The sequence below is a fragment of the Agelaius phoeniceus genome, chromosome 17 (genome assembly GCF_051311805.1).
Source record: "Agelaius phoeniceus isolate bAgePho1 chromosome 17, bAgePho1.hap1, whole genome shotgun sequence".
NCBI classification, from domain to species: Eukaryota; Metazoa; Chordata; class Aves; order Passeriformes; family Icteridae; genus Agelaius; species Agelaius phoeniceus.
The window spans coordinates 743,025-755,738 of NC_135281.1; the positions used below are offsets into that span (position 1 = coordinate 743,025).

The 12,714-nt window shown below is 40.6% G+C and overlaps 1 protein-coding gene across 18 annotated transcripts in view; it reads left to right on the forward strand.

Annotated features, from left to right (window-relative positions):
- The window catches only part of PHF20 (PHD finger protein 20), a 71,733-nt gene that overhangs the window by 47,851 nt on the left and 11,168 nt on the right, over window positions 1–12,714 (forward strand). For 15 of the 18 annotated variants that reach the window (XM_077187559.1, XM_077187557.1, XM_077187570.1 and 12 more), the window contains 3 exons: window positions 1,702–1,863; window positions 4,133–4,329; window positions 10,146–10,245. In XM_077187559.1, coding sequence (XP_077043674.1) covers window positions 1,702–1,863; window positions 4,133–4,329; window positions 10,146–10,245 — 459 coding nt within the window. The remainder of the gene's footprint in view (window positions 1–1,701; window positions 1,864–4,132; window positions 4,330–10,145; window positions 10,246–12,714) is intronic. The other 3 variants (XM_077187568.1, XM_077187573.1, XM_077187569.1) reach the window with 1 other exon arrangement.

The window sequence follows — 12,714 nt, forward strand, 5'->3', positions numbered from 1 at the left end:
TTTCTTCACTTAGCTTTTATTTTATTAAATAATTGATTTTAAATTGTGATTGACAAGATAATCTATTTCCTGGTTAAGCTTCCTCAGTAATGCTGGATGGTGGCTTGTAGTAGTGCTTGTAATGGCACAGAATAAATATCACTCCTAAATGAATGTCAGTGTATAAGTCAGGCTTTTCCTTAATAAGTGTGCTTCTATGCAAGCTTTGCCCAGTTAAGAGAGTGCAGATGCCCTGTGTACAGGCTGTTCTCAGTTACGTTAGTTCTGGGACTGCTTTATGAATGCTGGAGTTTGCAAAGTTTGAGTCCTTTTTTTCTGCTGTTAACCTTATTATTTCTTACACTTCCACTTTGAGGGGGAGTGGGCTGTAACAATGAGCCCAATTAAACCCGTCACAGCCTCAATTTCTTTCTTAAAGAAATTAATCTTTTTTCTGTAGAGATTTAGTAAAAGCCCAATTTAAAGTCTAAACTCCAGCTGTGTCCCTCTTTCATGTCTCATGCTGTTGCACTACATTAAAATGGCTGTAGTAGCAACGTGCATTCTTGGTTTCATCTGTGGAGGCTTGGGAATGCTTTCCTGGGGCCACTTCAAGCTTTGAACTTGAGGCAGAGGCCCAGGTGTTAGAGGTAATGGATTCTTCGCTACTGAAAACACAGCCGATTCTGGAAAATTTGTTTGAAATGTTTAAGGATCAAGTGTGATCAACAACATCCTCTGTCATTGATGGGGATGCAGTATACTTCAATCTGCTAGGCATCATTTGTGAAACTAGATCTCCCTAAGGAGGAGTTTCTGAGGTAGAAAATTCTCTGATTGCTGCCATGAATAGGGCAAGCTATCAAGAGAGTGTATTGGAAGAACCATAGGCCAAGTCACTTAGAATTGTACTGCAACAAATAATTTTAATGAATTTCTGATTGTATGGTGCTCACAAGTATAATGATAAAGTACAAAGTATAATTTGTAGATTTATGCACCAAGTCCCCACAAGCCACCTCTCAGTCTGTCATTGAGTTTTAAGATGTTGCATGCCTTTTTTTGATGGTGACCTTATGGTAATTCAGTCCGGAACTGTGAAGATTTTTTCCAGGTAACTGGAGAGTGTTACTTGTAACTTCAGCCAGCTTTGATTTATATCCAATGTAGGCCTCAGAGGGGAACTATTCAAGGTGTTTTCTTCACACTTAATCTGGGCTTGTCCACCTGTGCATTCTGTTCCATAGATAGACTAGGAAAACAAGTGCTTTCTATCCACTTTGAAGTCTGTGAGATTAGGGAATGTGTATAACCTCATGTGAGTAAGAGTCGGATGTGAGGGGGAGGTCTCCAGCTAGTGGTGCTTGTGTGAAAGTGCCTGTAAAGCAAAGGTATTTGTACACCTACTCAGTCTGAAGAATAGTTGGCCTGGAAAGGCTGGTCACTTAGACCTTTGTCACTTCTGACAGCAGTAAACAGCGACTGAGCGGTATAAAATTGTCTGGTTCAGAAAATACCTTCTTGCCCCTGGAAAGCTTGCACATCTTGCAGCAGCATCACACAGTCCCAGAGCTCCAGCATACTGGGAACAGTATGTGTAACTCACATTTACTCACTCAGTAAATGTGAGTTACACATTTCTGCTATGGGCATGCATGGTGCTGTTTCTTCTGTCAACTTTTTTTGACCATAGATTTTTAATGATTTACTACAATTTTACAGGGTATTCAGGCACTGCGGAGAACACAGATATCTCACAAGAGCTTTCACCTGAAAAATCAGTTGTCACAAAATCTAATTCTTCAAATAAATCATTTGCTCACCCAAGCACCTTGCTTCACTGCACTGATTCTGGACAGCCTAAGGGAAGATCAAAAGCAAATGGTGAGATGACTCTCCTCTATGGCTTTCTAGTTCTTTCATTACCAGTAAATATGTGAGCAGCACTAACATATTTGAAAACTGGTTCTTATTGTATAAATTTGGCTATTTTTACTCAGGGCTGTGTGTATTTCTTTCCCCCTGCTTGACAAGACTGGACCCAGTTCGTTTGCCTGCGCTTGATGTTGCTGCTTTTTACTTTGGCTTGACTTTCATATACACTTCAAGACTGTTGCCCTTATCTCAGAAATCAAACTCATTTTGCAGGGTTTTTTTTCAGTGCCTTATTAACTCCTAAAATAACGATGTTACAACTTAATAATTTTCGTATTTCCAAAAGTTTCTACAATGTAAGAACTCCTTCAGAGTTAAAAATGGGTGCTTTGCGAGCTTGCTGTGTTCAAGAGACCATTGGGTGTCGTGATGTGTAGTTGTATTGATACAGAATGAATATGCTTATAATGACTTTCTGAGCTTCTTATGAGAAGCTCTTGAGTACTGTTTATTGATGTCTTCTTCATAGTACTTCATACACACAACCCATAAAAATCTGGCTGCTGTGTACCAGCTTTCATAATTCTCAATGTCTTGCTCCATGTTACTACTTACTGATACAAACTGGTACAATAAAAAAAGATCAACGTTGATTTTTCTCTTCTTAAAAGTCACAGATTTGAAGGAAATAGAAAATATATGACAGCTTGATTCTATACAAGAACATTAAATTTTTTTTCATACAGATACACTTTTGAGAACTGTTTGAGCTTGTTTTGGGTGTTTTTGTTTGTTTTTGTTTGGGGGTTTTTGTTTTTTTGTTGTTAGTTTTTTGTTGTTGCTGTTTTGAATAACTTTCTTTGTTATTAGACAAAAGTAAATTTTATCTTCAGTTAAATTCCCCTTTAGAGGTGAAACAGGAAGCATTAAAAACTACTGAAGTGCAGATAGTGGTAATGTCTTGAAACACGTTTTGCAATCTGAGCAGTTGTGTTTCTGGAGTATATCAACCGTAGGACATACAGTTTAGTAGCTTCGCCGTCAGTTGCTCAAACTTCTTTTGATCAGTTGATAGATAGTGAAAGTGGTGAAAAATACCAGAAATTATTTTATTTCATCCTTTTAAAATTGTTCTGTTGCTTTTTGCATCTGCAGTACTTGTGCCTAGCTAAACAAGATCTGGTGTAAAGGTAAACAAGATCAAGGTAAACAAGATCAAGGTGTAAACAAAAGTGAAACTTCTGTGTAATGTGGAAGTGCAGTGTGCCCATCCCGTCACTTCCACTGTACTTTAGGAAAGAGTGTCCTAGTTCAGAGGTGGAATAGAACTTTTAAACATGGAAATAAACCATTGTGTTGGGCTCTCACCCTTTGACAACAGATGCTTCCCCAAAAGATACAGTTTATGCCACAGACTAGTAGTTCTGGTTTTGCCTTCTATGAGCTAAATGATGAAAGTAGTTTATACTCACTGTAGGTGAGACCCCACCATTGTACTTAAGACTAAAATTTTTACCTTCCATTTCCCTCTAACTCATTAAATTATTTTCAAATAATTAAAATACCTCATCTTCTTCCTCTGACCCTCCCATTCTATCCCCAAGGAAGATGCAGACATTGATTTAATATTATTGAGGTAAGATTCTCAATTCAGCATGCTGTTCAGTTAAAATTTTCTTGGCAGTTTTATTCAATCAAGGATGCACTAAAGCTTCAGCTAAGTAGCGTGGGTGCATTCTGGAAGAATACCTTGTGCAGTACACTGCCTGTGAGTTTATAAATACATCCTAAACAGAAGATTAAATGAAAATAATAATTTCTGAAGCAGGATTAAATTCTGTGTTGGACCCAGTATTTCTGTCATGAAAACATCACTTCGTGAGATTGAATGGTTCATAAAACAGAACCCTCTTGCCTCTTTTTGAGAGCTCTGCACTAGAAGTGCCAAGTCACAATTCTGTACCAATTGCAGCAGGTAGCATGAGTCCTATTTGAATGTACAAGCCTGGTTTTGTTGTTTATAGTTATGTCTGAAGAGACTTCATGCCTTGGTTTGAGATGGTGTATGCTGACAATACAGTTTTAATGACAAAAGCTGTTAAGATGGATATTTTGAGAGAGCCATTAATGAGACTATAAAACTTCATTATGTAGTAACCTTCAATAAACAGTTAAAATTGTGGTATTCCTTAAATTGCACTGTGAACTCATGCTTTTTGGAATGTATATTTGCATACTTGGGATGAGATTTTGAGGGACTTTTTTTATAATTACTCAGGATTTTATGTAAATACTTCTTGTACAGAGGATGACACCCTGAGTGAGTCATCTATGGATAGCTTGCCTTGGAGTGACGATGACTGCAGTCAGGATGTTGATGTAACCACCAACCCTGATGAAGAAGTTGAAGAGAGTGATTTTGAGATTGTTCGGTGTGTTTGCGAAGTAAGAGAAGAAAATGACTTCATGATTCAGGTATGAAATGGAGGGTAAATGCACATTTTAGTGAATGCAGTGGAAGGTGTCAGTAGAGAAACTTTTGTTTTGTACCTGAAATAATAAACTACTGCTGTCTTCCAAAAGCATAACATTTTTTGAGGTAATCTGTAAAGGTGACTGCTACGATAGTTAACTTCTGCTTCATAGTGCAGTTTAGGATTTTTAATTGAAAGAAAGAGGGAACATTCATTCCAAGTCAAAAATGGTTGGTTTGTCATTTGGGAATTTTTCTTAACATAGAAGACTTTCTTGATTCTGAGAAAGCATATTCGAAATCAGTGATTTTTTTTTTTTTTGGGCTCCCTCTAATTTAGAGCCTGTTCAGAACATTGTCATGAGCTTTCTCCAGACAGGCGGGGGGGGAAAAAAAAAAAAAAAAAAGAAAAAAAATTGAGAGTTTTACTTTAAAGCAGAACTGCATTTGTCCATTCTGCAGTAGTCTGCAAATTCGGAGTTCCTAACCTGCCTAAGGCATCTGTCCATTCCACATGTATCTGCTCTTTTTAAATCAGCTTCACTGAAAACTTGGAGAGGCTTCTATTGTCTCTCCTGCTTAAAACTGCTGATAAAAACCTCCTTGGAAGTTACTTGCCTATTTACTTTGAGATGTTTGTAAATTATCAGAAAATCATGTCCCTAAATAGCTGCTTTCACCATCCCACCTAGCTCCTATGAATTTCAAGAGGTGAAGTCAAAAAATCAATTAAATTTTTTCATAATTTTTTGCTCTAATTCGTTTTCTTTGAGTTTCCATGCTGTTTCATGGAGCCTTGCTGTGGAAGGTATGATGCTTTTTCTCTTAGTGGTGAGTTCACACAACTTCACACAACTTTGTTTTAGTGTTGGATCCTGACAATGCAGAGCAAAAAGTAACTTATGAATTAGTAAGGAAGGGTGGAGTGATGGGCAGTGGTCAAGTGTAAGTAAATAGCACCAGACTGTACACGAAGAAAAAGGAGTCCGACAGTGGTGACTAAAGGGGGGTAGATACCCTCTGAGGAGATGGCTTACAGAAAATCACAAAGAAATAGCCTGGGAGTATAACTGGCAGAAGTAAGTTCAATACTAGCTTAGGATTGCAGAATGTAGGGGGCTGTCAGCTGGCTCTAGATGCAGCCTATGGATGCCTTTCCTTTAGAGTTTCGTGGGCTGCTTCTAAGATTGCCTTGCTAGGTTGAACTAGTTTGGGCGGGCTTTGGTAGCATATTGCAAACTTTTAAACATTTGAATTGATTTGTGAAAGAATTGGTCTCTGGAAGAGAGACGCAGATAAGCAGTATTGTGAGTATCTGCATTCTTGGTGGGGATTGAGGTAATAGGAAATATGCTGGCACCCGGGATACCTGCTTGGGTTTGCCGCGTACCCATCTTGATAGCGGAATGAGGAGCCAGGGCAGTTTCTTCATGGATCTGGCTGGAGGTTCATTGCTCCCAATATACATGTATCCCCTCCTCTCTTAAAAGAGAGAGAATGCTAAGCGTTCTCTTTCTGCTGTGTTCATTGCCATGAATGTGCCAAATATAGAAATAATGCAGGAAAATGTTAATTTTAAACACATCAGCACCTTGTCCATGAAAGACTGGGGAACATTAAAGTTTAATAAAACTCATACCCAGTTAAAATGGAAGTTCCTTTAGGTATTTAAACTAATAATTTGCCCCCACATTCAAAAGATTTTATAAAAAGTTTTCTTTGACCTGTACTTGCCTTAAATTAATTGTCTTGAGCAATTTGTGCATTAAGGATGTCGTTCATTGCACTGGGATGCAGAAATCTAGATTTGCATTTTTAGAAGTATCTGCTTCAGTTAGTAGAAATTAAATCTGGAAAAAGAAGTACAGAAAAATAGTGTATTGTTGGTTAGTGCTGTTTGTTCCAGTCTCTGTAACTCTGCAGGGAGAGGTTACTAGTCTTCATTTATGGAGCTGGTGTAAAGCAGCAGTGTAGCATTGCCCTGTGCTCCTTCTGGAGGCACAGCACTCCTGATTTTGTGGTGAGGCCCAAAGTAATCCGGACAGACTGTTGTTGCCTCATCTTTTCAGTTTTTATATCGAAACACTGGTGAATTTGTGTATGATGCAGAAAATTCTGGGGCTGGATTTGATTGCCTCAGAGGTGATGGATGTAAACAGACTTGAGATATTTTTGTTCTGGAAGGTGAAAAGCTGCTTTAAATACACATCTTTTGGGTTTGTTTATTTATTTTGTGACTTGAATTTCAATTTAAATATTTTTTGCACAATGCTGTATGTTTTTTCTCTTCTAAATCTTCTGCTTGGCATGCTTTGAAACTCCCTATTACCACCTGGGCAGGGAGTAGTTTCCCAGCATGTGCCAGAGCAGTAACCTGTAGCCTAGCAGCCACAGTGTGCAGTAGAACCTGCAAGTTAAAGAATGCACATGTACCCTGAAGGGGTGAATATTTAAACATCAGTTGAGTGAAATTTAAAGTTGGGATGTTTGTGCTGGTTTGAAAGTAAACCAGCAGGAGAAATGAACCCCACAGAAAAACCGTGAGAGAGATTTCAGGTCAGGGTTACAATGTCATTAGGAAGATTACAGTAAATGCAACAAAACACAAAAACTGGTTTAAAGTCAGATTACAGCCTGCTGTTCTGTTGGTCAGGATGGTGGTCTCAGTCCTATCAAATAGTGACAGTAGTCCTGCAAAATGATGGTTGAAGTTGAGAGCAATGGTCCTCTGGGAGGTCTAGTCCTCCTCTGGATCTGTCCAGTAGTCGTGGTGTCCTAAATTCCTAAAGCACCCAGATTATTTATGGTCAGATATGGGCAGGATGCTCAATACCTCCCCAGGGCGGGAAATTTCACAATGGAATGATGTAATCCTATGAGTCATAGGATGTTTTGGGGATCCTTGATGGCCTAGGTCCTTGTAGCTGCCCATTGGGGCATTAAGGCCCAGTGGCAGAGATGACCCCCCCTTAGGCTGGATGTAGTTACCACAGTTGAGTCACTTTGTGAAGACAAGAAAAACTACCCTGATGTACCTGGTTTGGGGGTGGTTGGCCTCTTTATCTAACACTTGCAGCCTGCTGGCTGGTGTGCACTGGGCAGCTCTTGCAAACGACCCATCATTAACAGTTCATCAAGAATAATGTAGATGGGAGTAGACTGCATAGTTTGGTTACAACCACACTTGCAACGTAGGACAGATGCTTAACTAGAGTTCTGGGCAAAATTGCCTGGAAAAACACTGAGTGCAGCTCTCTGTACAATATGGCATGATCCGTAGGACGCAGGTGTAACTAGATCCAGGAGCTCCCTTCTTATTTTTAGCACAGTCTGTTTCTCTTAATCTGTTTTCTTTGTTTTAGAACAACTTTTTCTGGCTCTAATTTGTGAAAGGAGGATTATGTCTGCCTGTTTTGGAAAACATCTCCCAACTGCATTAGGGCTATTTACCCATTTTGGAAGGCAAAATATTGTTGGTTCCATCCTTCAGAAACCTGTTTTTCTCTAACCTTTTACATTCTCCAATCCCAGAGCTCCCATCTCCTCCACACCTAGACTGCTCATTTAATGCAGTGAAGTATTCAACGTCTGCTTGTCCTTTTCTGTCCCTCCTAGCTTGAGGAAGGGCAGGAGATAAGAGCATTAATTAAAGTGGTGTTGAGCGCAGATGAAATGTTTAGCAAGTTTGCATCTTTGTAGGTCAATGAAGAGCAATGTGAGATTCCTTGCAGTTGCTGTTAGGGTTTGGTTTAGCTCATACTGCAGTCCTCTACATTGACAACATTTCTGTTTTTGCTTTATGCTCTGAGAAATAAAGGGTATATAATCTCTTGTCTCACTGCTTGGGAAAATAGTAACTTTTAACTGACATCACAGTTTCCAATCAAAATAGACTTAATATTCTTATGTGGGGGTTTGTTCCATGTTTCAGTGGTCTGTAGTCTACAATCACAATTTTGTCTCATTAAAATACTGATGGGGAGAAAATTACAAACAAAAAGTGAATAGTTTTTTCCCTGCTCTAGAACAGCATGGCTTTAAGAACAGTGACTGCATTTTAAATAGTGTAACTGTGCTAAAGAGATCCAAATTATATTCAGTCGTTGCCAGTATGATTGTCCTGCCTTGTAAAGATGTTGGATGCTCCTAAAGCTGGTGCAACTGATCTGCACGGCAGGTTTGTGTTAGTAGAGCTACCTTTGAAGTGGATAAAATGTTGCAGGTACAAGAATCATTAAGGCATAATAATGCCTACTCCTGAAATAAACAGGGCAGGAGACTTTTTCTCCTTTTAATGCCTTTATTAAAAGTAATCAGCTCAAGGTTGGGAGGCTCGACGGGTCCGCGGTCTGCCGTCGTCGCTCCCAGGGTGACTCGGAGGAGGAGGAATGTGCAGCTTTGTCCACTAGGGGCAAAGCTGGGGGTCCCGGCCTCACGAGAGCAGTGGCCGTAGCCCCATATTACTCAACTTCTAAGTTTTCCAGGCTCGGGTCTTGGTTCCAGCTGAGGTCTTTGCTCAGGGCGAGGGGCAACATCTTTGCAGGTTCGGTACTTTGTTCCTCACATTCAGACATCACTCTAATCTCTTAATTCTGTATTGGCTCATTGTTTTTGGGGTCTTTTCGGTAAGTTTGGTGGAGTTGCTTCCCATGGCATGCTGGTCTCGAGCCTATTTTGCATTCTCTCTGATGCCCCTCCCCCACCATGTCCCCTCCTATCACCGTCTGGGGAGAAGGTCAACTTAGCCTTAGGTAGGGCCATACCATTACAAAAGGAGCAATTAACGAGAATTACAATAACAAACAGCTAGAACTTCACCTTGGCAGCAACTGGTTTAACTGGTTCTGCAACCCTTTTTTTCCCCCCCAAAAAATGGCAGATTTTTTATTTATAACACTCCTGTGTGACATAAATATCTCTGGGATTTGATAACTAAATGTGGATTACTGCTTGAGGGTGTCAGGAAAATTAATCCACAAACATCAGAGGTTTATGTCCAAAAAGGAGACAGAGGAGTCCTTTTACTTTATTTGAATAAAGGGAGAGGCCATGGTGCATTCCCCTGGAGTCCCTCAAATTTTTGGAGGACAATTTTTTGACACTGGCCTTTTTATCCCAATTTTCCGGCTGCATTTCCCCTCTCTCTTTCCCCTGTGGCTGAGGTACTTGAGAGGTAGAGACTTCCTGGAACACCTGATGCCAAAGATTGCCCTCTAATGTATAGCCCCTCCTTTTTAATTTTTAGTTTTTATGGAATTTAGGGGTTTCCCCATTGTGTCTTTCATCTTTAAATATCCAATTTCATTTATCAGTAAACCTACAGTTTGTTTGTAAAGGCAAGTATCTTCTTCCATTCATCAATCAGTGGAATCCTTCCCGTTGTTTCTTTTATCTCTCAGTGCTAGTTTTATCTACCAGCAGACCCACAGTTTTGTTTGTAAAGACCAACCTGTCATTCCTCTCAAGGGGAAGGCTTTTGAATTCAGAGCTTGATTGCTCTGTTAGCTATCTGGTTATGTGCACATGCATCTCATGAATGATTTTCATTTCCAAAGGGAGTATTTTTGTACCTTTCAGAATCTCTGCTTGTACTTTTTAATTGTCGTTCTCCAGAAACACACATGAAAAATGTGGAGGGCTCACATTTTATTATAGTCTGTTTCTGTAATGTATTTGTTTGTAAGTGGAAGGTGGGGTGTGTATATTAACAGACCTTTTTGTCTTAAAATATGTAGATCCTGTGGTTCTTAATGACATAATGGTATTGAGCTCCTCTTGCCTTCATTTCTATTAATGTGCACTTCTTTACTTTAAACAGTGTGAAGAGTGTCTGTGCTGGCAGCATGGAGTCTGTATGGGCTTACTGGAAGATAATATACCTGAGAAATATACCTGCTATATTTGCCAAGATCCTCCAGGTACAGATATTTAAGATTTCAGACCTTTTTTATATATGTAGTAAATGTACTAGTTCATCTATGTCTAATCTGTATCTAATCTATCTCTCTGAAAACTATGCTATTTTTCCCCCCCACCTGTATCTGTCGCTATAGGTAAGTTTCAGTTTCAGAAAATTTAATTTATGCAAATGTCCATGAGTCAATATTATGAAATTACAAAAGGACAGGAATGGAAAAGACTCTTTTCACTGTGGTGACCATCTGGCACATACTTGCTATAAGAAGGATTGTACTGTCTGACTATGGCAAATGAGTGTAGAAAACAGGAAGCTCAAGCAAAGACTCTCCATGGGTACATCTTAGGGGATGTGGCTGCAGCTCTCCCCCAACAAATTAGGCTGATGCATTCTTTTAAATAAGTCAGCAGAAGGCTTCTGCCTCTCCTCAGCAGTGGCTCTTGTCATTGACTGCATTACCTGCTGTTCTGGTGTGATGCTGGCCCAATGGCAGCCACCCACAGAAGCCACTTGCTCACCCGCTCTTGCTTCAGCTGGGCAGAAGAGAGAAAAATTTAACAAAGAGTTCAGGAGTTGAGACCAGGAGAAAACACTCCAAGGGCAAAACAGGCTTCACTTAGAGATAAAAGGTGAGTTTATTACCAACAGAATCAGAGGAAGATAATGAGAAATAAAATGAGCCTTTAAAAACACCTTTTCTTCCCCCAACCCCTCCCTCCTTCCCACCAACAGTGCAGGGAAACAGCATGTGGGGGTTTGGTCAGTTCATCACTCAAGGTTTTCTTCTACTTCTCCGGGAGAGAAGTTGCTCCCATGTGACACCGTGGGGTCCCTCCCACAGGAGACAGTTCTCTGTGAACTTCTCCAGCGTGGCTTACCAATCTCAGGAGCAGCAGTCTGCCCAAAACTGCTGCAACGTGAGCCCCTCCCACAGGCACACAGTCCTCCCAAAACTGCTGCAGCGTGGATCACTCATGCACGGGGTGCAGTCCTCCAAGGACAGGCTGCTCCAGCCTGGAAGCAAGGGCCCTCTCTCTCCACCGGGTCTCCCACTGGATCACAGCCTCCTCCAGGCATCCACCGGCTCGAGTGTGAGCATCTCCCCCCATGGGCTGCGGCTGCATCTCTGCATCCCCTGGGAATCCGTGTGGGCTGCAGGGGCACAGCTGCTTCACCGTGGTCCTCACCACAGCCTGCAGAGGAACCTTGGCTCTGGCACCTGGAGCACCTCCTCCCCCTCCTTCTCCACTGACCTTGGTGTCACCATGTTATGTCCCTCACATGTTCTCACCTCTTCCTCTTCTGGGACTGAAAGAAAAAACTGCACCTTGGTTTTGATTTTCTTCTTAAATCTGTTATCACAGAGGCATTACCAACCTCTCAAATTAGGCCAGCTTTGGCCGGCAACATGTCCATCTTCAGAGCCACCAGGGATTGGCTCTGCCAGACATGGTGGAAGCTTCCAGCAGCTTCTCACAGAAGCCACCTCTGTGGCCACCTAGCCTGCCCCCCCCCCCCCCCACCAAAACCAGGCTGTGCAAAACCAACACACCTGCAATAACCTATATATTGGTATTTACCTGAGGTAACACAGTCAGAGTTGATTAAGCAATATGTTCTCTCCTCCTTAGCAGATATTTTGAAATGTCTTAGTGTTGGAAAATCCCAGCTCTACAGAGATGGGGCAACTGAGAGGCAATTTAAAGATTTTATTCCATTATCAGTCTTGTAGAAGGGTGAGGCATATGAGCTGTAAAACTCAATGCCATTCCATCAGAAGCCAACCTATTTCCTGGTTACAATATCTTATAAATGTTTTTCAGCCTATTAGCTTTTGCCATACAATGGTGCTCATACTTCTAACACCAATCACCCATTACTTTACCCCATGTGGTCTTCCTACAGTGCATCTTTCACAGTTCTAATTCTCAAAAATATCAGGTCTTTTTACAAGCCATCGTTTGAAACTTGTTCCTAGTTCAATCTCTCTCTCAACAATGTCATCTCTATTCCATGGCCTTCCTAAGTCAGCACACCTTATCTCAGAGTTTGCATACAAATGTACAAGACTGTGTGAGCTTTCAGTCAGGTTTTGAGAATCCTTTACAAATCCATTTCTCACATCTTAGTCCATCCTCCACAGAAGGTAAAATTACATTAAGCAAATATTTTCTGACTTTCTACTGTATTTATTACCAAGACTTGCTGAAAGTGAAAAGGATCAGGTTTGGACTTGAGGCCACAGTTATAAATGGCAAGAAAATGGATCTCTTTTCACCTGATTAAAAGACTTTTTTGGTTTATATGCATATTAGGATTGTGATCCAAGGTTTTTTTGGCTGTTGAAAGCTACCAACTCTTTTGTACTTAAACTCATAGATTTGTGTAGTATGTTTACTGCTATTGCTTGTACTCTCAGCAACGAAGACATGCTACACCTAAATTTTAAACTTTTACTACAGAGACAGCA